Source organism: Sphaeramia orbicularis, chromosome 1 (assembly GCF_902148855.1).
Source record: "Sphaeramia orbicularis chromosome 1, fSphaOr1.1, whole genome shotgun sequence".
Taxonomy (NCBI): Eukaryota; Metazoa; Chordata; class Actinopteri; order Kurtiformes; family Apogonidae; genus Sphaeramia; species Sphaeramia orbicularis.
In genome coordinates, this window is record NC_043957.1 from 43,900,644 (window position 1) to 43,928,626 (window position 27,983).

Genomic DNA, 27,983 nt, shown 5'->3' on the forward strand with positions numbered 1-27,983 from the left:
TAATCTTCCATTTTGGGATTAAGTCGGAGTGAGAAGGAAAAATAAACAAATCACTACACTTGACTTGTAGCTAGCGCAGTAGCAAGAAGACCCTGTGTGCTCAAGAGCGCCCTCTGCCATGAAGCAGGAGTACTGGCTGCCTCACCAAATGCCTTTTTTATACGGTTTTATGATTGATCTGTGAGACTGAACAAGTTACACACATACATTTGATACATTCTCTGGACTATGGAAAGTCAACATGTAATCAAAGTGTTTGAAACCATTTTATTGGCGACATACAGAAAGACTCTAACACACTCTAATTGCATGGGATGAAGCACAGTGTGTGAGGGACTACGTGATCCAAGGTGAGGCTCAGCTTGCTGCTGCCACACCGCACATCTCTTCCCTGTATTTGAAATCCTGCAATTTTGAATTGAAATTTAATCAAAATTATTTAATCACACAGAAAATGAGTTTATAGTACAGATCGAAGGACAAATATCAACATTTATTTTATTGTATCATTATTTCTTTTTTTTTCTATTCATGATGACGTGAGGCTATGCGGCCCTTGACCGTTTGTCACTGGTCTGAAGGGTCTGTTATTAATGCTGAGAATGGCCATCATGCGCTGTGTAACCCATGCCACCGCAGCTCTAAAATCACCTGCTTCACTGTGTGTAACTGGGAACGCAGCAGGAAGTCAGACTTTAAAAGCTTTCTAATTGCTTTGAAATCATTCTGCTCTTTTTTTATTGATGTAGGAGCTACTCAGTCTTTCCAGGGTATATTATCTAAAGAGCAAAGGGTTTGATACAAGTTCACACACATTGCATTAATATGCTTGTATCAATGGAAGATCTTAAAGGAACGCTGCACAATTTCTTTATTCCCTGCCTCCTCATGAGAGTGTGTGGGTTCCTAACAATATATCGACAAGCCTTCTGCTGTAGTGCCGACTGCTGTCAGTTTGAGTGGCCTTAAAGTATGCTAGACTTTCAACTGGGCCAGAAGGCATCTTTAGTCAAGCTGGCACTGTTCTCCTCATGTCGCACTGTCCTGCTCTCAAGAGCATATTGCACTACAGAACAAAGTTTCAGGCTGTGAACGCATCACTCTGCCTGTTATGCAGTAATTACCACAAACACAGAGCTTAGAGCGTGAGCCTGGAATAGAAACATTTTTGCATGTTTCCAAGTGTGAGATTATTTCGCAGGTCTTTGCCTGCGTCACAGCATGTGTGTAGTTCAGAGCTGAATCTGCGACACAGAAGATAAACTTGTGTTTATGTGGTGAGAGATGACCAGTGTTTAACAGGGTTTAGGTGGGAGTGCATCCGTCACATGGCACATCACTTTCAGGGCCTGTTTCTGAATCAACAGTTGCCATAATGAAAAGAGCAGGTGGCCTTGCCATTTTTAATATTCCCTTAAATGGTTCCTAGACCAGTGTGTACTGAATATTCAAAGCCTTCTGTTACACTTTCAGAGATCTGTGCTCAGGAAATAAAGTGGAACCTGAGGATTAAAAAAAAAAATTCTACCATGTATTTATTATAGAAGTGCTTCAATGTAAAGCATCTGTTTTCCATGTCATTCTGGAAATGGAAGGCCTTATTAATAGTTAAAATGGCAATGGTTTGCTCTTATCAAACAACATAATGGAATTACACAACAAATAACATAACCTTGATTATTTGCTTTTATTTCAAATGAGGAAGACAAGTATTTTGCATTCACACATTACGCTTGATAACCTGTGCTTGTGGAGGGCACTGTGGTTTGACAGTAGGAACGCAGGCTGCTCCGCTGCTTTCAGTCAGGTCCCTTAAGTAGCAAACCTTGTCGCCATGACTCCACATCAGCCCTATTGATGAACACGTGTGAAGCAGAAGGCTGTTCTGTGTGGAAGGGTAGGAGGACGGAAAGCTCTTTCATAGTCATTTAAGCACAGCACTTGACATAGATAAACCCCTCGGGGCACCTCAGCCCATTTCACTCCAACAATGCCTTTTTTCTACTCTATTTCTCCCACTCCCTGTTCCCCACTCAGCTCCATTCTTTAAGTATGCCTCCTACAGACACAACCCTAAATAGTTTAGGGCAGCTGTACAATAGGTAACAATGGCTATTGTGAGACATACATTGATTGTTGATTGTTGTTGCTGTGCAGAACAGCACTGACAGTATGTATCACTATGTAATCCAGGCAGTGTTTGACAGTTTTGTAATTCTGCAGTTCCAGCTGTGATAAAATGTGCCTCTGCAGCCAGTTGTCATCTGTACATTTATGTAAAAGTATGTTAATACATTGGAGTTTTAATGAAAGACAGTTAATGGCTCCTTGGACATGTTTATCACCGTGGTGTTCAGTTAATCCACTAACGTAAATTCCGACTCAAATATAGAGCGGATAGAGAGATGAAGTCCCGCCCCTTCCTGTTGTGCCCTATGGGACCTAAGTTTGGGAAAAAAAGTATATTGTAGCCAATGCCAAAAGACAGGTCATTTTTTTAATCCTGGTTGTTTTATGCCATTATTTAACCTGGTCCTTCCCATCTCATTTGTGTTGATTTTCTGTAATTTCTCATACATACCAAGTTCCAAAGCTTACAACTGAAGAACCACGAGGCCATGATTAATCAATGACACTTCATTTGAAAGGTAATAACATCTAGTTTCAGAAAATTGTCTTTTTTGGTATGTGGCTAAAATACAATTTAATCAGCTTTTACTAGTCCCATCAGCTTTGATCTCTATCCAGGTGATTCTCTCACTAATTTTGTTGTTCAGGAATAAACTTAGCAAGTCAGTTACTGAGAATCTAAGCTTTTTAACAACGTACAGCATATATGTTGATTGTTTATTGTAGAAACTTTAATGTATTTAACCCTTCATAGGGCACTCATAGAAATACTCTGAAATTCATAATTGCAACCTTAGTGTGTTATTAGGGGACATAACAAGACTCTATTACTTTTGTGAAATTTTTCTAAATTTTGTATTATCATGTAGAAAATCAAGGTCAATGGATAAATTGATTACTTTCGTCATGTCTTCCATTACACATGAGTTAGAGATTTTCTTGGGAAATTTTATGTTGAAAAGTTTCCCGGCCCGATCAGCTGCTTTTAGACATGTCACACCAGGAAGTGTTTGACAGCTCTGATTAAGGCTGAAGCTACAGTATCTACACCAGTACTTTTTTAATCATGAGCTTTTTTAGTTTTACTATGTGTATTTGAACCCTCATCGATTACTTATTTTTCACTGGACTGGATTGAAATGTGTTCCGGACATCCATGTGAACAAAAATCACAATACAGTCTGTCCAGCAATAAATGAAAACTGGACCACAACGGGAAAAAAAAAAAAAAATCATATCTGGACCAACGACAATTTAATATTTTGCTGCTAAAGATAAATAAATAAAATTCCACAGTCAAAATGTGTCTTTTACATTTGGAGATGTATTTAGCAAGTTAATAACCATAAAACCATATCAATCCAACAAACTTGTATGAATATGAAAACTAGTGGAGATACTAAGATTCTTATTATTCATGTGACAAATAATTAATGTTTACTAAACTGATCTTAGTAAAAAAAAAAAAAAACTATTAAGGTGAGTAAATGTTGCAAATTATCCTTTAGGTGTCTTGGATGTTCGGTATAAATTTCCCAATACAGTTTTGGTGCAGCTACGAATACACACAGTAATGATTAAATTTAGCTCCAAGGGACAAACTTCAAACACTAATGACTATAAAAGTATTTAGAGTACAGCTTCAGGTTTTCACTTTGTAAAAGTTTCAAGACCATCCGTGACCTGATCTGAGAATTCCAGGTGAGTTGGCAAAAGAATCAAATGTATTTTTCCAAACTACACATTGTAGTCAATGTAAAAATGCACTTTTCCAGGGACCATTTTCACCTGTAGCTTAACACAGTTGTGGTTCTCCAGTAAATATTGGCAGCAGCAGTGTGTGTAGTATTGACTCAACAAAAACTACAGGGCCACTGTTATTCTTATCGATGAGGCAACATTAATATGACTTCCAATAGTTCTTGAGGCTCCTCCGGCAGGGACACATTAGACACAAAGGAATAAGCTGTTTAACAGGATCGCTTCGTTGCCGAGTTGAATGTTTTTATAAGATTTGTCGACGGTCCTTTTTCGACTCCACTCATCAAGTTAAAATTCACCCCACTAAGTAGTGATCCAGGAACCAAAAAACGCTATGTGTTTCTAAACGCTGCTTAAACACTCAGGTTTGAAGCTCATTACGCAGACTTCCAGGTTTCACTTTAGTCATTACAGCGTAAAACTCTGCCATATTAACTGCACAACAACGAGAGTCGAGCTCCTGTCGCCTCTGCTGACGGCAGAGAAACAAAGTGTGACTGATGTGCAATTAAAAGGCTCCCCACTAAAAACAAAAACTACAGTTAAGACAAGCCAGCGAGAGAGGACTCACTATCCACTATCTTCAAACATGAATGCTGTTTCTATGTGAAAGTCGTTAACTGAGAATCAAACGCTTTTTCTGACAAAGGAAAACCAGCTTCACTTTAGTTTTACCAACATGCATTTCTTCATTTATTCAGTCAAGATTCCATCTGTATTTTCTCAGTATTATAATTCTTTTCGCAGGACTATGTATTATATCTCATATCCTGTGAATGAAAAAAAGCAAATCCCTCAAACTGTAGGTTCCATCAGTGTTGGGAGTAACACACTACTAAAGTAATGCATTACAGTAATGGATTACTTTTTGCTGTAACGCAGTAGTGTAAGGCATTACTAATGAATTTTCAGTAATATTTTACTTGGTACATGTTCAATAGTGCTTGCGTTACAACACACTTTTCACCCATAATTTACAGGGTGGGGAAGCAAAATTTACAATGAACATTTAGTTGTTTTCTCTCAGCAGGCACTACGTCAATTGTTTTGAAACCAAACACATATTGATGTCATAATCATACCTAACACTATTATCCATACCTTTTCAGAAACTTTTGCCCATATGAGTAATCAGGAAAGCAAACGTCAAAGAGTGTGTGATTTGCTGAATGCACTCGTCACACCAAAGGAGATTTCAAAAATAGTTGGAGTGTCCATAAAGACTGTTTATAATGGAAAGAAGAGAATGACTATGAGCAAAACTATTACGAGAAAGTCTGGAAGATACTATTGAAGAAGAATGGGAGAAGTTGTCACCCGAATATTTGAGGAACACTTGTGCAAGTTTCAGGAAGTGTGTGAAGGCAGTTATTGAGAAAGAAGGAGGACACATAGAATAAAAACATTTTCTATTATGTCAATTTTCTTGTGGCAAATACATTCTCATGACTTTCAGTAAATTAATTGGTCATACACTGTCTTTCAATCCCTGCCTCAAAATATTGTAAATTTTGCTTCCCCACCCTGTAATTGAAGTCACTATTGCCTCAGTACTGTGGGACTAACTTTCTCATTTGTCTGTTACCACAGATCCAGTCAGTGCCCTCATTCTATCATGTGCAGACTGGTAACTTGTCATCCTGCAATCAGTATCGCACATGCCATGTACCTATCCAGTAACAGGAAAAGGCTAGGGTACCAGTTACCAGAGGCTACGTCCAGACAACAGCGCTCGTGGTATTTTTCTGTAGCAGATTCTAAAAGTTTCGCATCCACACAAGTACTGTTTCAAGAAATATCTGTATCCTGGTGGAAGCAGAAAAACTGGGTTAAAACAGTTTAATACGTATGCCACACCTATATGTGGTGCTGTACACAAACACAGGCAGAGCCGCAGGATACATTAAAATCACCGAAGAATGCAGGGAGCATGTGCATGAGGTTATGTCCAGGGTTTTGTTCTTCTGGCCACATGGTACTATGGCATCATCACTTCCAAAAGTGGGGTTTTGCCTATCCATACAGCAATGCGAGGGCAGCGTTGTGAGATTTTTCCGTTCTGGGACCCGTTCTCCAACAACACTGTTTCAGGGCACCGACAGCACCAGTGTCATGTGGACGACAGGCAGAAACAATATTAAACTTTTGCAGATTGACATGATTCTGTTGTCGTCTGTACGGGGTGTATACCCTAACCCTAACCCTAACCCTACTGCACATGTTCCATTTATGACCAGAGTCTGTATGAAACTCCACAGTAATACAGGAGTCATGTAACACATTACAATTCTGAGACAGTAATATTGTAAGGCAAGGAATTTCTTTTAAATAACAGTAACAAGTAACAAGTTGCATAACTGCTTTCATAATCTGTATTAAGATTCAAATAGAAAAATAGTAACTTTTAACATTAAACTTGATTATGAGAGCACAGAAAAGCTTTTACATGTCATTATTCCATTCAAGTTGTTCAGCTTCCTTTTCTCTACTGAGAATGTTCTCCAAAAGATGAACAAAAGAAAGGAAAATAAGTGGATGTGGTTTTTAGATGTTAATGAAATATAATAAGCACTTTCAGGTTGTACTGGAACACTTGAGTGCTTGGTCTGTGGTGAAGTTGACATGTACTGAATGAGAAAATAGAAAGATTAGCAGCTAATCTGTACCAACAGGTGAAAGTTAAACCTGAGACGAGACAGACATCCAGTCAACAGCTTTAAGCAGGAACCCTTTGAATCTGTAATGGGTCGACCATTTCATTTGAGTCTCTTTGCCCAAATGTGTGACTTTTTTAGACCATTTAAATGACCATGATAATAATTATGTAGAAAACTGTCATGATTTAGCTGATATCAACGATCACATAACAGACTAACTCTGCTTCTAAATGCAGCCAGGTGATGAGATGGGACTTATGTTTTGACAAACTGTCTTGGTCTGATAGTGTCACCCCCGTCTCAACACCAGGCCTCATATTCTGAAATATTCAACGGGGGCATGTTTCATTCATTATATATACAAAACAACACAATACAGGCTGCAGCTGTTTCTCTGGATGTGGTGACCTGTGGTTAAAACAGGCAATAGAAGGCCAAGAAATTACGCTAAGCTAAGATAAGATAAGATAAAATGCAGTTCTTGAGAGTATTTTAGCATCATTGGACAAAATATCTATAATTACCTTTCATGTGGTCTGAGAGGACTTCTCCCTCTAATCGTTGCCTGTGTTTCTAGGCTGTAGAAAATCTCCTTTTAATCGCAGACATTTTCAGACAGATAGGGAGGTTAAATATGTGACTGACAGCTGTAATTACAGATCGCTGATCAGGTTCAGGTCTACTGCTCTACTCCAGGTCTTAACACAGGAGCTTGGGTTTTAAATGTGCATTTAAATCTATGGTACAGTGTAGGCTCTTGTCTAATATATACAGAGGAATATCAGACAAAAGCCACAGAACTGCCCAAAAACAAATATTGAAAAAAAGAAATGCTCAGAGATCTGCTAAGGTCAAGACAAGTCAGAGAAAGGCCAGGCAACAGAGCACACAACATCTCCTCACTAGTCTGTAATGAATGCTGTTTCACTATGACGGGCAGAGAGAAATGGCAAGATGGAGCTTCAATGGGCCTGCAAAAGTAATGGAGCATACTGTTTATTTACATCAAGAGGGAATTTGTGGAAGAAATGGACTATTAGTCAACTGCACAATAGGGAACTATTGTGTCATGTCTGCATCAAACTTGCCTAGGGCAGGAGGGTGTGTGTGTGTGTGCATGTGTGTGTATGTGTGTGTGTGTGTGTGTGTGTGTGTGTGTGTGTGTGTGTGTGTGTGTGTGTGTGTTCCTGCAGTATGAAGTGCAGTTAGCAGTGATGGTATCCAGGAGTGGCGGTGCAGTGATAATGTCCAGGAAGAAGCTTCCCTCTGCCTCACTGGCTGCTCTATGAGCTAGCAGCTCCTCCTCCATCTGCAGACACTGGCACTGTGTGAAGGGGAAGCTGCTGCTGCTGGTGGCAGCTCCACTCTTATTTACTGAGGCACTTGTACTGCTCTGATAGCGCCCACACCTATAAACGTACATCAAGCCTTGAATTGCTCTTTGCAATTATATGTGTAGGATAGAGAAAACTTTCAGCAGACAATGGGAGGACTGTGTTTGACTCGCTATTTGTGACCATCATTTGTGAAGGGCACTTGTGGCCAATCAATACTGTTTCTCTTATCACAAGAGGCTCTTCCTCTGAGAAGAGCAGGAAAGATGGGCAGCCAGGATGTCTGTAAGCCCTGGAGGAGGTGTATTCATATCACAACTCTGTGTTTAACTTGCCATCCCCCTCCACTCGAGCCCACAAGACAAGGAAATGAGCTGCACGTTTCCCCACACAGAGCTGCAGAATGTCCTAGTTAGAAGCGTTTAATATTAATGGCGAGAAGAAAGGTGTTGCTACAAAATGATGCTCACAGTGTTTAAGCAGCTGATGCAGTGTTCTTAACCCACAGGGAGCTTAGTGGGCCATAGCTGACTCCTGGAAGGCCTCCAGATGGAATAATAGGGCTAAACTGTGGAGACCTGAGGAGGCTGTCCTCATGTTCCCTATTGGTCCATTTACTGCGCCGTATGATGGGCTTTTTTTTGTTACTGAGGTAACAAAAAGGCCGGGAGGATCTGACCAGAACTTCTAAAAGAAAATAAAAGAAATCAAGTAGAAGGACACTTAGAAAAGAAAGGCTGCTGTGGGAAGAAAGTTGTTTTCAAAGTAGTAGTGTTCACTGGCTTCTGATTGATCTGTTTTTTTTTAGTTTTGCAACATGTGGTGACAAACTTGTTCTTTGTGAAATGAATGAGCTGACACCCTGCAGTGTCATCTCAACATGCCTTTGAAACTCATACCTGCAAGAACCCACCAATAAAAACAAATGCTAAGCAACACAGCAACACTCTGCGCAAAGTATAATTAGTGACCGAATTTTCTGGACCCCTACTGATTTTGTTGAAGTTTTTGTGTTTATAGTTTTTCTGCTCAAAAAACAGCCCCATATCAGAGCCCACGAGTCGTAACGACAGCAGAAGTACCTTTAGTGAGAGTATTCACGTGTAATTATCTAAGGAAATCTGGATTAAAGCTCTGTTTTGTCTTTACACGTTATGACAAGACATTATGCAAAAACACCACATTATGTAATAATTCAACAGGGTATCACATTTTAATTTCATTACGTGTTATTTTGTTTATGTCATTATGTGTGGTACATTTCCTAACATGTTGTGTTAAATTCAAACTTGGAGCAGCTGCATTTGGAATAAGCTGAATATTTTTGGTCCCCGTTGTAGTCGGCCCTGCCCTAAAATAAAGGTGTATCTGAGTTTTTCCAGGTCAGCTGTTGTGAGTTGGACTGTATTCGGATGATAGATGAGGTAAAAAGCTGCCTTGGGGTGACTGTTTATTTCTATTAACATTTACAAAGTGTAGCTTAGTTGGTTATTATATGATAAAACATATTATATTTTCATCACAAAACCAGAATGTGTAAGAATTAATTACAAAATGCAATGAAATGTATTACTGTATTGTACATAATGAAGTGAAATTTCTTTTTACATTTCTCTAAGTGTGTTTTTTAGTTATATATTGTTGACTTTCACTATGGATGCTTTTATTTTGGATCTTGTTGACATGTCCTGGTCCTGTTGTTGACGTTCACCTGAACTTCTACAGCATCAGATCAATACAAACTAATGTGAACCAATGTTTTCCACAAAGAGGAAGTTCTCTTATAATTTCCTCAGTAACCCATTAAGACCCAAAAGTCCACCAGTGACCAAAAGCATCTACTGATCTAAAATGTTTAATACCTTCTGAACCACTCAACCCATCAAACATATTAAAATAATTCAGGTAAAATGCAGTTTATCATCTTGTCATGATCATAAGATATGACCTATTTGGACATTCAGAGGCTCTGTAGTTACCGTGGAAACACAGTCATCTTCTACAACATTGATTCACCGGTAAAACCCATAGAATTGGATCAGTGACAGTGGATGGAGACACTGGGTTTATGTTCAATTAATGATACCTTCACTGAAAAAGTCACTTTTTCTTTAGTTTTCTCTGTTTCTGATATAATAACCCTCTACTTTAATCTGAGCTTTTATGAACATCTACATGATCAGTGAATTAAATATAGGAAAATATCTGATTTTCACTGAAAAAAATGCAAAATACAAAGGACAATATTATAATAATGGTGATAAATCAGTTAAGAAAAGTTAAATATGGACCAAAAAAATATTTTGGAGCACTGGGTCTTTATGGGTTAATTTAATGTCTTATTTTACCCTTATGTTGTGAAAGGCTAAGAGGTGTCAGACCATGTTCAGATGTGCCTCATACTGTTTTCTATATATTTATTTTTAAGACATACACCACTGCCAGTTTTACATAAACAATATTTTTGAGAATTAGATTTTGCAAGTTGCAGTGGTTATCAAATGCATCACTGAATACAAAACAAAACAAAACAAAAAAACTTAAATGGCTCATATTTTGCTAATCCACTTTTATTAGTTGTTGGTACATTTATTTGTGTATTTGGACTTTAATAGTTCAAAAAGTTTGAATTTGAACCCTCCAGGTGCTACAAAGCTATCTTTATATTCATTTTAGGGGCCGTTTACACGGCGTCGGATTCAGTCGACTCCGGGAAGATTTCATCGCGGATTAGCCTTCTGTTAACATGGAAACGGTGCCTAGAGTGCCTGAATCCGGAAACTTTTGATACCAGGGTCCAGGGTGGAATGTTATCGATACGCTCCGCATTTCAGCTCCGTGTTAACGCGAATCGGAGCGTTTCGGGGTAAAATATGACATCACCGCATGCGCGCGCAGCCACGACCCGCCAGTTAACCCACTCCAGGCCAGTTGGTGGCGGTAATGCGCCTCCAAGCTGGTTTGCCAGCCTCTATGACACAATAAAGCTGCAGAAAAAGAAGGAACAACCACAACAACAATGGCCGGTTTCAGAACAACATACGTGCTGCTAACTGTGCTCAGCTCGTCTGTCCACACAAAGAAGTCCTGCGTCTTTGTACGACCACTCGCCATTGTTGTTTGTAAATAGTGTTGTCCGCCTCGTCTTCTTCTTCTCCTCATTTAAAGGCTGTCTAAACCGGAAATCGTTTGTGCACAGGCGCGTGTTTTACCACCACTGTTTCACTACAGCTCTACATTGCCAGCTACTGGTCTGGCATGGCCACTACAGCGTATTCAGCTGTTCTCGCGGACTCATGTTAACGCAGATCATTATCATAGCGGCTTCGTCTTAACGCGGAATGATTTTATAACGCAAAGGAGAAATCTTTGCGGAGTGTTGCCGTGTAAACGTACCCTTAGGCAAAAATCGAGTGGATTTCTACAACCTGTTGAAATTCCTGCTTAATTTGTTACATATACAACTAGACATTTGCACAAATAAGGTCAAGACTTCCGACGAACATTTCTCAGAGTACGACATAATTGTTTGTCAGCAGCAGCGGTTGTAGTAAAAACTGAAAATATGTCCAAACTTCGAGACAATTACCTAAAATGTTCAGTTGTTGGTTGAACAGGACAGAACAGCACAAGTGGCATGAAGTGGCTAATTTGCATTTAAAGGGCCAGTGCTCAAAACGACCTTTCTGGTGTCATTACTCAGAAATAGGGTTGAAGATGGACCTTTGGAGTTGAATTAATGAAGAATTCAGACCCAAGCATAGCATTTACAGTTTATATAGACCACAGGGAAATGTTTTAAAATGAATACTGTACTTTCTGGGCTATAAGGCGCACCGGAATATAAGCCGCACCTGACTATATGCCGCAGGTGTCCACGTTGTGACATGAGATATTTACACAGAACGATGGTAAACAGAAAGATTATTTAAATATTTATTTCCATACATTAACCACTTTTTTCCAAACAGTGCCTGTAATATGGCAGTAAAACGGCAGGAACACGGCTGGTTAAAAAACCCAGAAAAGGCATTGATCTCTGTCTTCATCTTCCTTCTGCTCATTGAAACCACTGCAGTCATCTTCTTCAGTGTTCTTCAGTTGAACAGCCTCAGAAAGGCTCCGTCACACACCTTCTACGTCTCTCCTCCGTTGTTGCTCAATGGCACTTCCGTGCTGCAGCTCTATTTCCGTCTTTGACAGACACTGATTACTTTTAACTTAAAAGCTGCAAAATATACTAAAACAAATTTATGCTGGAGACATTGTGGACAAATTGGAGATCACACACACATTTTTTGGGATTGTCCAAAACTTAAGTCTTTCTGGGAGGGAATTAGGGGGGAACTTTCTAAAATACTACACACTTACATTGAATTTGACCCACTGATTTTTGTCTTTGGAGTGCTCCCTGCTAATTTTTTTAAATAAGGATAGAGAATATCTTTTGAAAATTCTTGTCTTGGTAGCAAAAAAAATGATAACTGTATCCTGGTAAAAACCACTTCCTCCAACAATAAATCAGTGGAAGGAAAGAATTGTGAGGGTCTATACAATGGAAAAAATAACAGCAAACCTAAACCTTACCACTGATTTGTTCAAGAAGAGGTGGAATCCTTTGATAACCCATTTGGATTTGATATTGTAGCATTTGAAACTCTGGCGCTGGGGGGATATTATTTGTATTTTTATGTAATTATTAAAATAATTGTAGGCAGATATATTAGGTATGCAAATAAGACCTTGTAACAGTACACTGATTTGAGGTACCAGTTTGCCGAGACGTTATGTTTATTTGTTCATTTATTTATTTATTTATTTTTGTTATAAAAGATATGTAGCTTTCTACATTAAGAATATGTAAGGATTGTACATATTGTAAAGCTTGAAATATGAATAAAATTTTGTTAAAAAAAAAAAAAAAAAGCTGCAAAATATAAAATATGCATTTCTTCTTGTGTTTTCCATGATGAGAGTTTGTGCATGATATGCAAAATGATTGTTAAAAGTTCAGATTAAAACTTCTTCTCTTCGCATCACCTCTTCCACCTGTCTGTCTCACTTTTGCACTTCCTGCTAGAGCGCCCCCTGGTGGTTGTTAGCCCGTATAAATCTATACTTGAGCTGCATCGCTGTATAAGCCGCAGGGTTCAAAACGAGAAAAAAGTAGCGGCTTATAGTCCAGAAAGTACGGTAATTCCATTTAAAAAAAAACAGCAAAAATATCCCCCCTGTAATGAATTCCACAGGACGTATATCAGTATAAACACAAAAACGAATTCCACATGATAACTAGGTGAGTATTGTGGCTTAAAGGTGTGTCGGACCACAGTTTGGTCAGTACTCATTTATTATTGCTGTTGTTTTTTCCACCCAGTGCCCTGATTCAGCGTGCAAGCAGGATCTGCTGGCCTACCTGCAGAGAATTGCCCTGTACTGTCATCAGCTCAATATCTGCAGCAAGGTGAAAGCTGAGGTTCAGAATCTGGGCGGAGAGCTCATCGTGTCTGGGGTAAGTCCATCCATACAGAACAACACACTTCTTCCACCGAGGCTGCGGAAACGTGTTCGGCCTTGAATCTTCACACTCGGTCCGTTGAAGACATTTTTTCTGCTCCCGTGCCCTGGGTGGGCAAACCGTGGAGTTCAAGGTTATAATGAGCTTCAAAGACCAGACGAAGGGTCATGCAGATTAGGGCTTGTGCAATTATTTCAGACTGATTAGCATCTAGTACCACCAGGACGATCCACCGCAGGCATTTTGCCAATTGTATTTTTCATGCCCGATGAAACACATTAGGCCTGCTTCAACCAAAATGGCTCGATTAGCCTTTAGTCCTTACATTTGACATTTTCGCAGTATACGGTAGAGCGATGGTAGAGAGATGGTGCATCTCCGCGTTCTGTCATTCAAGCCCAACTCGGTTAATTACAAATCTGAGACTACAATTGTCTGCGTTTGCGTAAATGAAGTTCTAAATGTTATATAATACAATAAATCCTCCTGCAAAAACATATCAAGGGTAGTTCACTCTGTAATATTTTATGAACATTATGTTATGTTAAAAAGAAACACATTAGCCGGGCTCCTCCAGTCTTATGGGTTTCTCACCTATATTAAAAAATCTTATTATATGTTATTATACATGTATGTCTCTAGCTTCCTTTAACGCCAGTGTTTTAGATTAAAAAGGTCATATTTTGCTAAACCCACTATTATTAGTCTATGGTTCATTTATTTGTGTATTTGGACCCTAATAGTTCATACAGTTTGAATTTGAACCCTCCAGGTGCTGCAAAGTTATCTTTATATTAATTTTGGTAAAAAATCAAGTGGATTTCAACAACCTGTTTAAATTCCTGCTTAATTTGTTACGTTTTATAAGTAGTTACGTCACAGCATTAGCACATATAAGGTCCAGACTTCCGATGAACATTTCTCCGAGTATGCCATCATTGATTACACTGGGTTACAAAAAAATGTTTTTTGCAAGTTGTCTAGGTTTTTTCAACTGAATTAGGACCAAAAATGACATCTGTTTTTCTCAATCAGGTCAGATTTTTTGGCTAATTTGATTTTGAAAAATTTGATCTTCTCACAAAATTGATTACATTTTTGTGACTTTATCACTTGATTTTTTATATACTTCTCACCCAAAATAGGTTTTAAGAGAAAAAAAATAAAAAATTTCTAACAGGATGTATTTATTAAGTGTTACAAACTGTAGCAGAATACATCAGGCTTATTTTTGCAAGATCTTCTCGTCGAAGCCGTTTCATTCACCTGTAATATTTAAAAAAACAATCATAAATTGGCTAAAGTAAAATCTTCAGAACTTGTTTATTGCAAGAAATATGAAAGAATTTTGTATCATATGATGTGAAAATGCCCATAAATGTAAGCAAAAATGTTAAAAAGCCAATATGTAGCATAGTTCAGAAAGTTGACCTGATTGAGCAAAATTAATGTGATTTTTGGATTCAGCACACCAAAATTATCCTAAATCAGCTCAAAAAACTTAAGAAATTTGTTGTTGACCAGTGTTATCAGCAGCAGCGGTTGTAGTAAAAACTGAAAATATGTCCAAACTCTGAGCCGATTACCTAAAATGTTCCGTTGTTGGCTGAATGGGACAGAGCTGCAGTCAACAACCTGCAGGGGGCGGGGCCTGAAGTGGCTCATTTGCATTTAAAGGGCAACCTTTCTGGTGTCATTACTCAGAAATAGGGTTGAAGATGGACCTGTGGAGTTGAATTAATGAAGAATTCAGACCCAAACATAGCATTTCCAGTTTATGTAGACCTCAGGGAAATGTTTTAAAATGCAGAATTCCATTAAAAAAAAAAAAAGATATGAAAAATATGCCCCCTTTACCTGGACGTGACAGTTTATTTTTCAACGTTTCACCTTTATTCAACTTCTCCGTGTTCAACTCTAGGAACAGGATGTGGTTCAGTAGGGACGAGATACTTAAATGACGCTTAAAAAGTTTCATGAATCACTTGTGAACTTTGTACTGAGACGATCTCTGCGCTCAGAGCGGCTGGTTTCTCCAACAGTTTGTACTCTTAGAGAAACCGTTGTACTCCTGCCGCTTTTGCCTTTAAAGAAGTTTCTCCAAAACTATGTTTGTTTAATATGTGCGCCCTAATTAACATCGCACTTTACTTTTATTTGCTTCTCTGAGGTTTCATGGCATCCTCTACAGATACAGTCCTTCTTGATTCCTCACGACTCTATTATACTTTTTGTTTCATATGAGATATGCAAGTCCTGCTGAGATTTTAACCTTTTCATGGTGGCCAGCTGGAGTCCACACTCATTAAATCTAAGCAGTTGACTCGCCTCAGCTTGAGGTAGAAGGAAGCCCACTGGCCGCTGACCCTTAAATGTCAGCCAAACAAACCAGACGGAGATGGAGGAACACCTGAGCCATGCCTCTGCTAATTAAGAACTGCTAAATAAGATGTCACATAGCGAAGGCCATGTTTTTATCCTGCTTAATTGCCAGTAGCAGCTCAGACCTCCTAGGTGCTGCATGAGTTATACGTCCTAACATCGGGCAGAAAAAAAAAAAAATCGCATTTTTTTTTATCCCTTTTGATTGACTTCGCTTGACTTGTGTGTGATTCACGCTGACTTTACCCTCCGCCTATCCTTGCTCTGTTGTAGTTGGACAGTGCCACCTCCCTCATCCAAGCCGCCAAGAACCTCATGAACGCCGTGGTGCTGACGGTAAAGGCGTCGTACGTGGCCTCCACCAAGTACCAAAAGGTCTACGGGACGGCCGCCGTTAACTCGCCCGTGGTGTCGTGGCGCATGAAGGCCCCCGAAAAGAAGCCTTTGGTAAAAAGGGAGAAGCCCGAGGAATGCCAGACACGCGTTCGACGAGGTTCCCAGAAGAAACACATCTCCCCTGTCCAGGCCCTCAGCGAATTCAAGGCCATGGACTCCTTCTAAGAAAAACGAAAAATAAAAATAATACTCACCGAAGAAAAACAAGAAAACATGATGGTGACATGTTGAAGAGAAGTCCCTTTTTACATTGTGTTAACCCACCTCTGTTTGCCCTGTGTGTGCTTGGTGACGCCTCAGGAGGACTACAGTACATATTAAACTGCCGCACTATGGCTCCTGTTCGACTGTGGGCCTCATGGTCCACAGGCAGCCGGCGCACGCACACACACACACACACACACACACACACACACACACACACACACACACACAACACTATTTATCGATCTTATTGTAGCTTAATATGTGAGAGCCAAAATGTGATACAAACATGAAAATATGGAAGAAGAAAAAAAAAACAAAAAACACATGTCAGAGGAGGCGCAGAGAGTGGCAACCTAAAATTTGTGGCAGTTGATATTTTAGCTCTATCATTAATGTGCTACTGACTGGCTGCTTGTATACACATTTAAACTGTCTGAATGGATTTCCTGAATGGTTCAGTAGAGGAGTTATTGTTATGGGAATATATCACTGATGGTATGCTCCCATTTGTTTTTTCCTTATGTTTTTTTTTTTTATTTTATTTTATTTGAATGTTAATCTGTAGTACTAGAATAATTTATGTTTAAGGTACCGGAGATGTCGGCATCCAAGTAGTTTTCCTTGTTCCCAATGATTATAATAATAATAATCCATATAGTGTTTTTTTTTCCAAAGCACACTTATGGTCTAATGTATTGCCTTTTCAAATTCAATTTATTTAATGGTTACATCACTAACTATGATGACCTTGATTGGAAGTTGTGTAGCGTATAAATATAGACGGAGAGGTTTGACTAGTTGTGGTTTGCTCAGAGAATAGAATCCCTGCATACAGTACCTTTATATTCACCCTTCTCTAATAAATCCCTCAACTTGATCCTTCAAGCTTCGTGTCTTTTTTTAATCATTACCTTGTCGGTCACAACTATGTGCACAAGTATGTATGGTCGACTATATAAAGTAGGGGTGTCAAACATGCGGCCCGTGGACCAAAACTGGTCCGCCAAACAGTCCAGTGGGGCCCGCTGGATGAATTTACAAAGTGAAGACATTAAACTGAAGATATTACCAATTAATTTTTGTTCAGGGGCCACATACAGACAAATCTCAAGTCAAATATTACGGCTAAAATTTGCTTAGAGGTCTTATTTCTGTCTTTGTGCATAAGAAATCAATATAAGTGAATCCCCAACAGAACTTTGTGTTGGTAAATGCAAGTTATACAAATTTACAGGATTTCAGTTCTGTTGCAACATGTTGATGGTCATATGAACTATGTTTTCAGGTCAAAAATGTCCAATTTCCTCACAATTAATGCTATATTTTCATGTCACAAATGGCCAAGTTATATCTAACTGAATTTACCTGAAAAACAAATATTCTAGATATATAGATTATAGATCTATATCTAGATTAGATATAGAAAAGAGTAATTTAGGCAGAAGGAGAAAAAAAGGGACAAACTAGCAATAACAGTGATAACACACTTTTCATTACTGTTACAGTTCTTGCCTCCATGTCCATGTCTTTGAGATCCATTTGTTTTTATCAATCATTTAATTTTCTATTTTTAAAGTTTCCCTCCTTATTTTTGTCTGTTTCTGCCTACGCCTCTGCTCACCCCCTGAAAACCATGTGCATATATGAATTTCAGGTGGCATCAGTGATGTTTTGCTTCAGGTTGTTGATGTCTCGTATCTTTGTTCGATACGTGATATCTTTAACATAACCCCATAGATTTTATTCCAGTAAACTACCATGCACATTGTGCCTTTTCTTGGCGAGTAGCCACTTATTAGAGGTTTATTTACATGATACAAAATGAAAAGTAGATATTGAAGTTGGGGTTTTTTGCCTCATTTAATTCACCTCTATATGGGTAACATTAGTTACATGACGCACATGAAGACAGTACTGGACTTCTTAGCATGTTGGCTGTAGTATAACCTCATCTATGGTGTCAGGGATGTTTTTTTGTTTTGTTTTTATTGAGTGAGGCAAGACAGAACATGACAAGTGAAAATCAACATACTAGCATTACATACAGACGATGAAGACAAGGTGAGACAGAGACTCAGATTTGAACAGTCTGAAGGTGTTGAAGGCATGTTTGTGCATGCCTGTGTGTGTGTGTATACATACATATGTATGTGTGTGTGTGCATGTAGTTGTTTTGGAGGACACAAAACCAATAGGTGAGGACATTGTTCGTCAAATTAAGTTGAGATTAGATGTACAGGGTGGGGAAGCAAAATTTACAATATTTTGAGGCAGGGATTGAAAGACAGTGTATGACCAATTAGTTTATTGAAAGTCATGAGAATTTATTTGCCACAAGAAAATTTACTTAATAGAAAATGTTTTTATTCTATGTGTCCTCCTTCTTTCTCAATAACTGCCCTCACATGCTTCCTGAAACTTGCGCAAGTGTTCTTCAAATATTCGGGTGACAACTTCTCCCATTCTTCTTTAATAGTATCTTCCAGACTTTCTCGTAATAGTTTTGCTCATAGTCATTCTCTTCTTTCCATTATAAACAGTCTTTATGGACACTCCAACTATTTTTGAAATCTCCTTTGGTGTGACGAGTGCATTCAGCAAATCACACACTCTTTGACGTTTGCTTTCCTGATTACTCATATGGGCAAAAGTTTCTGAAAAGGTATGGATAATAGTGTTAGGTATGATTATGACATCAATGTATGTTTGGTTTCAAAACAATTGACGTAGTGCCTGCTGAGAAAAAACAACTAAATATTCATTGTAAATTTTGCCTTCCCACCCTGTAGAAAAGAGTAATTTAGGCGGAAGAAGACAAAAAGATAGATATTGAAGTTGTTGTTTTTTTGCCTCATTTAATTCACCTCTATATGGGTAACATTAGTTACATGACGCACATGAAGACAGTACTGGACTTCTTAGCATGTTGGCTGTAGTATAACCTCATCTATGGTGTCAGGGATGTTTTTTTGTTTTGTTTTTATTGAGTGAGGCAAGACAGAACATGACAAGTGAAAATCAACATACTAGCATTACATACAGACGATGAAGACAAGGTGAGACAGAGACTCAGATTTGAACAGTCTGAAGGTGTTGAAGGCATGTTTGTGCATGCCTGTGTGTGTGTGTGTATACATACATATGTATGTGTGTGTGTGCATGTAGTTGTTTTGGAGGACACAAAACCAATAGGTGAGGACATTGCTCATCAAATTAAGTTGGGATTAGACATAGAAAAGAATAATTTAGGCGGAAGAAGAGAAAAAAAAGGGACAAACTAGCAATAACAGTGATAACACACTTTTCATTACTGTTACAGTTCTTGCCTCCATGTCCATGTCTTTGAGATCCATTTGTTTTTATAAATTATTTAATTTTCTATTTTTAAAGTTTCCCTCCTTATTTTTGTCTATGCTTCTGCTTACGCCTCTGCTCACCCCCTGAAAACCATGTGCATATATGAATTTCAGGTGGCATCAGTGATGTTTTGCTTCAGGTTGTTGATGTCTCGTATCTTTGTTCGATACGTGATATCTTTAACATAACCCCATAGATTTTATTCCAGTAAACTACCATGCACATTGTGCCTTTTCTTGACAAGTAGCCACTTATTAGGGGTTTATTTACATGACATAGTTTAGCAGATGTCCACCTGAGCACAGAGAAAGAGTCACTGTATTATAAAGGTATCTGTGTCTAGATGTCTTCAGTATTCCTGACTACATTTACACCATGAAGACAAAAGTACAGGCAAGGATAGTTGGAAAGTGGAAGTCAGGGAGTGGAAGTCAACAAGTCAACTAAACACTGCAAATCATCACAAACACACCGTCCCCATTGTGGAGCACAGAAGCAGCAGCAGCATCACACTGTGGGGATGCTTCTCAGCAGTAGGTCCTGGAAGACGTGTAAAGGCAGAGGATAAAATGAATGCAGCAAAATATAGGGAAGTCCTGCAGGACAATAGGAATCAGTCTGCTAGAGAAGCACAGCCTGGGAGAAGACCTGTTCTGCAAAACAACGACCTGAAGCATCCAGTGACAGCTACACAAAAGTAGTTTAAAGACAACAAGGTGAGTGTTCTGGAGTGGTTGAATAAAAGCCCAGACCATCCAACAGAGAATGTGTGGCTGAACATGGAGAAAGGCCCCTGTAAACACACTATAATCCAGTGATTTTCAACATTGGGGTCGGGACCTCATGTGGGGTTGCCTGGAATTCAAATAGGGTTGCCTGAAATTTCTAGTAATTGTTAAAAAAAATTAAAACTTACTAATAAAAATTTACATTATATAGGCTAAATGTTGCCTAAAATTAACATTTATTTGCAACATAGTACAGCAAACTATTACACGATCAAAAACAAATTAATTTTAGCAAATAAAATGTCTGTTTTGAATGTCTGGGGTCACCTGAAATTTCTAATAATTTATTAAAAAATAAATAAAAATTAAAACTTACTAAAAAAAATTTACATTATATGGCCTAAATGTCTAAAATTAACATTTATTTGCAACATAGTATAGCAAACTATTACACGATCAAAAACAAATTAATTTTAGCAAATAAAATGTCTGTTTTGAATGTCTAAGATCACCTGGAATTTCTAAGAATTTATTAAAAAAAAAAAAAATTAAAATTAAACTTACTAACAAAAATTTACATTATATAGGCTAAATGTTGTCTAAAATTAACATTTATTTGCAACATAGTATAGGAAACTATTACACGATTAAAAACAAATTCATTTTAGTAAATAAAATGTCTGTTTTGAATGTCTAAGGTCACCTGATTTGGCCCCCGGGCCGCATGTTTGACACCTGTGATCTAAAGGATGTGATGAAATCATTAGAGACTGCACTGAAAAGTCTGCAGACACAAATATTCAAGAGGAGAAAAAAAATCAATCACATGTATTTTTATATCACATCATAACAAAAGTTATCTCATGACACTTTACATTTAGAGCTGGTCTGAATCAGACTCTTGAAAAAAAGCAGACTATTTGTGCTAAGAGCTGCATAAGTATATTGATCGTGGGTCACGGGTTGACCCCCATTACTTCACTGTGACCCGAGATAATTGTTCTGAGGTCACCACTATTAATGCTATCTCTGAGTTATTTTATTGCATTTTCCACATAAACAGTATCCCATACTTCACTAAATTAATGGTACATTTTTAGTGGTTTTTACATATTTCAATAAAGTGTTATTGCTCCTTCACACTGTACTGTGAGTTCAAACCCTGTGTACTTCTTATCGGCTCAAAAGTTTGCTGCTGACTTCTGGCACAGTGTATGAGCCAGTACTGAACACCGAAGTCCTTGTCAATCTTTCTTAAGCCTGCTGAGAAAAAGAAGGATGGGAACACAGGAACAGCGGTTTGATAGCTGGGACTCGAGTGAGACCTGAAACATCGATTGTCAGCAAGGTGAGAAACCACCACACTGTCCTGAGCCCTGAATGTAAAGTCTGAAATCTCTAAAGGAAAGAAGGATCGCTGTGGATACTACAAATGTGAAGTTTATAACGCTAGTTGAGTGTGTGGAAAACCGCAGAAATCTGGCTGTAGCCTCCCTTCACACCAAGCAATTCTGGTGAATTAGTTCATTTTAAGAGACAGGCCGATGCATTCCCTTTTCGAAAGCGGCTCCATCAAGTCCCCTACAGCCATCAGCGGCCCATCCTGCCATTAAACCGGAGAGGGAGACCCAATCAATTGATCCCTTAACACGACCTTGATCTCTCGTGAATCAAAAGCATCGACAAGCATAATTGTCCAGATAACGGCTCACAGGACACTAGTTTAGATAATTCAGCAGTTTAGGCACTGGTAATGAATAAAGCTCATTATGTATCCACGTTGTACTGCTAATGGCCATTAAACACAACATGCATCAGCCATCCGTGCATCACCAAAGTACCCTCTGTTTAGGAAACGGGGCCACGGGGGAGAAACTGTAATATGGTCCTTTTAATGGAGGGATTAATTCGTGGTCACGGCGGTATCTAACGAAAATAATCCCTGTGTGTGTCCACGTCCTGCATCCATGTAAACTGTTACATGATGGTCTCTCAGAGAATGAACAGGAAATCATTAAACAAAAATAATGATAGCATAAAAACATGGTGTAGTGCACCGGTGTCAAACATGTGGCCCGGGTGCCAAATCTGGCCCGCCAAAGGGTCCAGTCTGGCCCCTGGGATGACTTTGTGAAATGCAGAAATTACACTAACATATTAACAGTCCTTTTAGTTCAGGTTCCACATTCAGACCAATTCAATCTGAAGTGGGCAGGACCAGTAAAATACTATCATAATAACATATAAATAATGACAACTCTAAACTTTTCCCTTTGTAAATGTAAATATTTTCATGTATTTACACTAAAACAAAGTATAATTTCACAAAAAAATGTGAATAACCTGAAATGTCTTCAAGAAAAGTAAGTACAATTTAACAATATTCTGCCTGTTATTAAATGTTTTGTGTGTTTGCAGATCCACTGTGATCTGTAAGTTATAATGTACATGTGTAAATGATAAACTGCGGCAGAATATTGTTAAAATTACACTTATTTTTCCAGTTTGTTCATGTTATTCACATCTTTTGAAAAGATAGTTTGTAGATGTAAAACTTTTCATAATGTAAGTCAACTTTTTTTTTTGCTCTACAACATAAAGAAAAGTTTGGAGTTGACATTATTTATATATAATTACTGTAAATTCCAGACTACAGACCGCACCTGAATATAAGCCACAGACCCTAATTTTAGAAAGAAAATCAATTTTGTACACGTATAAGCCGCGCCGGTTTATAAGCCGCGGGTGTCCACCAGTGGCGATTTCTCACAGACTGCAAGAGAAGCCCGGCTTCCCCTATCATTACGAAAATTAAATGGTTAAATATGTTTGGTTGTGTTGACGTTTCATTGACTACACATGTGTTAAAACACGTTCATCTCACAGACGAGTTTGTTCAGAATCAGCTTTATCACAAATCATCAGACTGGATGTTGTTCACTTCTCGTACATTCCCGTTGCGCTGTTTCCTCATACGATCTATGGTCAATGCATTTCCCCGTTGAAGCCTGGCTTCTATGGGAGTCTATGGGACCGAGTGGAACCTTTTTTTTTCATTGCGTCAAAACTGTACAGTAATTGGATAAAGGTTTTCTTTGAGTTCAAATGAAATTCTTCCCTGTATGTAAATGGGTCTGATATGTGTGAGCTTGCTGTCATATCTATAGGTTGATTCGTTGTTAATATGATGATTAAATAAACAAAGGACAAAAAACGAGGCAATAAAAGGATAGTAATAAAAGCACATTTTCTCTTTCTTTTCTTTTTTGGCGGTGGACTTATCGGGATTTCCTTTGGATTCGTGCCGATACGGGATTGACTTGCTTTTGCGCCGGCTGTGGATTCACAGACTTAGAATGACTTGAAAGACACTTGAAAGTGAACAAATTTTTGTTTTTCGTTAGAGTAGGACTTTTAATTTATTTTTAAAATATGAAGATTAAAAACAAGTAATTACGTCTGTTGTAATATCATTTTCATTTAACATTACGCACGACGTGGGCATTAATTCTGAGATGCTTTAAATTTATGACGGTCTCTGGAGAGCTTTATTGAGTGTTTTCATTCAGAGTTTTGTTTTGTATATCTGTGAAACAATATTAACATTTGAAGGTTTACTATTTTTCCTTAAAAGTTCCCCTTTTGTGTGTGTGTTAATATTAACTTTATAAAGGTTAAGTTGTTAATGTTATCCATTCCTGCATACCTGGTAACAATAGACAGATTCTTCCCTGGGGTGTGGCAGGCAATAAGGTAAAATCGTCGTATAAGCCACGTCGGAGTATAAACCGCAGTGTTTAAAGCGTGGGAAAAAAGTAGCGGCTTATAGTCCGGAATTTATGGTATGTTATTATTTTACTGGTTGGGCCCACTTCAGATCAAATTTAGCTGAATGTGGACCCTTGGTGTAGTGCATCAGTACTTTGATTAAAAATATGCTTCCATGAGCTATGCTGTATTAAAACTGATTTCTGATGTAGTTAAACAAACCGCCCTTGGAATAGCTATAAAAACACAGGAAGAAAAAAAGATTACTTTAAAGTCCCACAGGAAAATTGGTGATGAACTGTATACAGCCAGCTGCTACAGCATGTTTTTGGCTTTTGGTCTGTGGTGTCAGTTGCCTTCTGACACTGAACATCGCAGACCCAGCCATCTGCACAGATGGACATCATTGCTGTAAAGAGACCTTTTTTATGGCTGCAGTTGTTTTATAACCCAACATGAAAATTAAGTCACAGAAAGTGGTGCTGAATCATTTTTATTTGACCTGATATTACAAGTGAGTGTCTTTTTTTTCACCCATTCACCAAGATGATCAAAAAGATTATAAGTAAATAGAAACAGTTTTGGAAAGACACCTGAAGATATGTTCATTGGACCTGCTGCTTTATTTGGAATCCGTTATATGAGCAAAAAAAAAAAAGATTTTTGTAGTGGAAAAACTATTTCAGCTTGAACCTGCCAAACACATTATCACTACAAAGAGTTTGCAGATACTACAGAGGGATCTGAAATACAACCACAGGCTTTACTTTTTTTTCCCCATCATCCTTTAGCCCTCTTTAAAGGTTCTCTGTGTCACATCTAGCTGTACGGTGGCTACAAAATTGTGAAATGCTTGTTTGTCAGCCAGCATGAAACGGGACTAGAGAAGATGAAAAAGTCCCTTGTGAGCTACTGTAGACCTAAGAACTTAACAATCGTAACAACTGAAGAGCGTGAAGGCACCCTGCTCTCTCTGTGGATAGAAACGGCTCATTTAAGGTTCTAAGTTCTCAGGTGTTTTTGTTGTTTGTACTTAATGACCATAGACTGTACAGAAGTCAGGATTCGTACAGGTGCTTGAAATCCTTGGTGTTCTCAGGTCGACTTCAGGTACGTTTTTATCTTAATCTTTGTCTTGGTGTGAGTGTGTCTGAAGAATGCCAAGTGGCTTCCCTTTTTTTTTTTTTTTTTTTTAATAAAACATTGTGCTCCTCTTTAACTTCTAAACTTTTTGCTAGTATAGATCATAGTTGTAGATTTTTATGAATGAATAAATGAATTGTTTATTTTTGGTTTGTACATTAATCTGTGCACTTAGTACAATAATTATAATAAACATCAAAACTAAAAAATGGAATAGGCTAGCAGCAAAAGCTTATTTCTTGCCTATCCTTTTCCTCTGATACACTGATTACATTAAATTAAATGTGAACAGCATCGAGTATTCTCAGGATAACAAAAAAAAACAACAACAAAAACATATCTAGTATTTCAACTTAATATTCCTGATCGATTTTTTTTTTTTAACTTTGTCAAAGAAGTGAGCAACTTAACCCTTTCATGCATGAATTATGAGAACCTTAATCAAAATTTTTTCCTGTCTGTTTTTAGTCCTCTTTAGGCATGAAAAAAACAATGCGATTGAAAATTTTCTTCTGAAAAATAAATAAAAAAAAATAAATAAGTAAAATAAAAATGATTTTAAAAATGTAAAAAATACATAAAGAAAATAATAATGAAAAAAAAAAAAAAAAATCTTATGAACTTATTTTTCATGAAGTTGCAAAAATGTCCACTGAGCTGGACACCCCACGTTTAATTTGTGATGTACAGAAACATGTATTTACTGATAAATTGTGTGAAAACTATAGGGAGGGCTTGTGATTCTGGGGGTTTATGCCCAGGAGAGATCTATATAATGTTACCAATTCATGTCAAAAAAAGATATGGAGTGTCTTAAAACTTTAATAAAGATATGTGTGTGAAAACAAAAACAAACAAACAAACAAAAAAAAAACAACGAAAAGAACAACAAAATCCATGAATGTATAAGAGAACAGCTGAAGAGTAGCTGTCCACTGTAGTGACCAGTATGCATGAAAGGGTTAAATTCATCATCAACTCCATTCCATAATTTCGTACCCACAACCAAAATACATCTAGACTTCACATTTGTCCTCACTTTAGTTCATTAAAAAATATAAAGACCTCTGAAATTACAGTTACTTTCTCTTGTAATTGCTGTAGCGTAATACAACGTACATCATGATAAAAAAAAAAAAAAAAAAAAAAAATCATGAGTATGTGTATTCCTGTAGATGTGTATTTTACCCCAACAATAAGGTGCTGTGCTGGAAAAAATTGAAAATAACCCTTAAAAGTCCTTGAAAAGAGCTTAAATTTGACCTTGAAAAATGCGTACAAGCCCTGATAAGTAACAGATGGAGAAACCGTGACGTCTCCTGTTGGTTTGTAAACTCATGTTGTGCAGCCAGTAGTTTAACCCTTTCACGTGGTCACTCCAGTGGAAAGTTATTCTACAGCTGTTCTCTTGTATATTCATGGATTTTTGTTGTTCTTTTCGTTGTTGTTGGGGTTTTTTTTTTGTTTTTTTTAGACATATCTTTACTAAAGTTTTAAGTCACTCCATACCTTTTCTGACATGAATTGGTATCATTATGTAGATCTCTCCTGAGCATAAACCCCCAGAATCACAAGCCCTCCCCATATTTTTCACACAATTTATCAGTAAATACGTGTTTCTGTACATCAAAAATTAAACGTGTGGTGTCCAGCTGAGTGCACATTTTTGCCACTTTATGAAAAACAGGTTCATAAGAAATTGTTTTCATTATTATTATTTTTTTATGTATTTTTTACATTTTTAAAATTATTTTCATTTTATTTATTTATCTTTTTTTCTTTTTTTTTTTTAATTTTTCAGAAGAAAATTTTCAATCGCATTGTTTTTTTCATGCCTAAAGAGAAATGAAAACACTCAGGAAAAAATTTGGATTAAGGTTCTCATAATTCGTGCATGAAAGGGTCAAGATTCAGCTATTGCCATTTTGGCTTTTTTGGAACTTTGAAGTGATCATATTTGGACAAAAGAGGTGGAACTAAATGAGCACAAGGGGTCATGGATACGCTAATGCTAAACGCTAGCTTACAGACTCGCTAAACTTCATCAAACACTGCGTACCAAAGTTATTTTACAGTCTTATCAATGTCACTATCAACCACAGCCCCAGTGGAGCTGCCTGTCAGGAAGATGTGTTTTATTAAATAAACAGAAACTCCAAAAGTCTGACTCAGAGGTGAGCGAGCTGTCACACAGACCTGTCAACCAGAGCCAGACGAGCAGACAGCGAAGCCTTTCTATTTGACTCCAGATTTATTGATGAAGAAATAATTTAAAGATGGACCAACAGATCTCTTACTAGAGGTTCCAGAAATAATGAAGAGAGCAAAACGACTCCTGGAAAAAAGGACTTCAAAACACCAGGGGCCTCATGTATAAAGGGTGCGTACGCCCAAAAATGTGGCTTTCTCCACGCTCACGTTCAGATGTATAAAGAGTGAAATGACCATGGAAATGTCCGGTGCTCCACGCCAACTTCATTAGTGGCGTACGCACGTTTCTAGTGCTTTTGAACCTTTGGCGACACTTAAAGGTGAAACTGGGAAACTGTTAATAATGTGAAAACGGTCATTCCTCCCATTTATGTGCACAGTTTATACTTCT

General features: G+C 37.9%; 1 protein-coding gene and 1 long non-coding RNA gene across 2 annotated transcripts in view; one reads left to right on the top strand and one right to left on the bottom strand.

Annotated features, from left to right (window-relative positions):
- Window positions 1–16,415, top strand: part of ctnna2 (catenin (cadherin-associated protein), alpha 2) — a 602,172-nt gene extending 585,757 nt beyond the window's left edge. Inside the window, 2 exon segments of the mRNA XM_030138923.1 lie at window positions 13,260–13,394; window positions 16,056–16,415. Of these exon segments, the coding sequence (XP_029994783.1) occupies window positions 13,260–13,394; window positions 16,056–16,343 (423 nt within the window). The 3' untranslated portion in view covers window positions 16,344–16,415.
- Window positions 715–18,282, bottom strand: LOC115422564 (uncharacterized). The gene is made up of 3 exons (XR_003935853.1): window positions 18,204–18,282; window positions 11,112–11,113; window positions 715–726 (listed from the first exon to the last, which is right to left on the bottom strand). It is a non-coding gene; the product is annotated as an uncharacterized LOC115422564 (long non-coding RNA).
- Window positions 18,283–27,983: the final 9,701 nt, after the last annotated feature.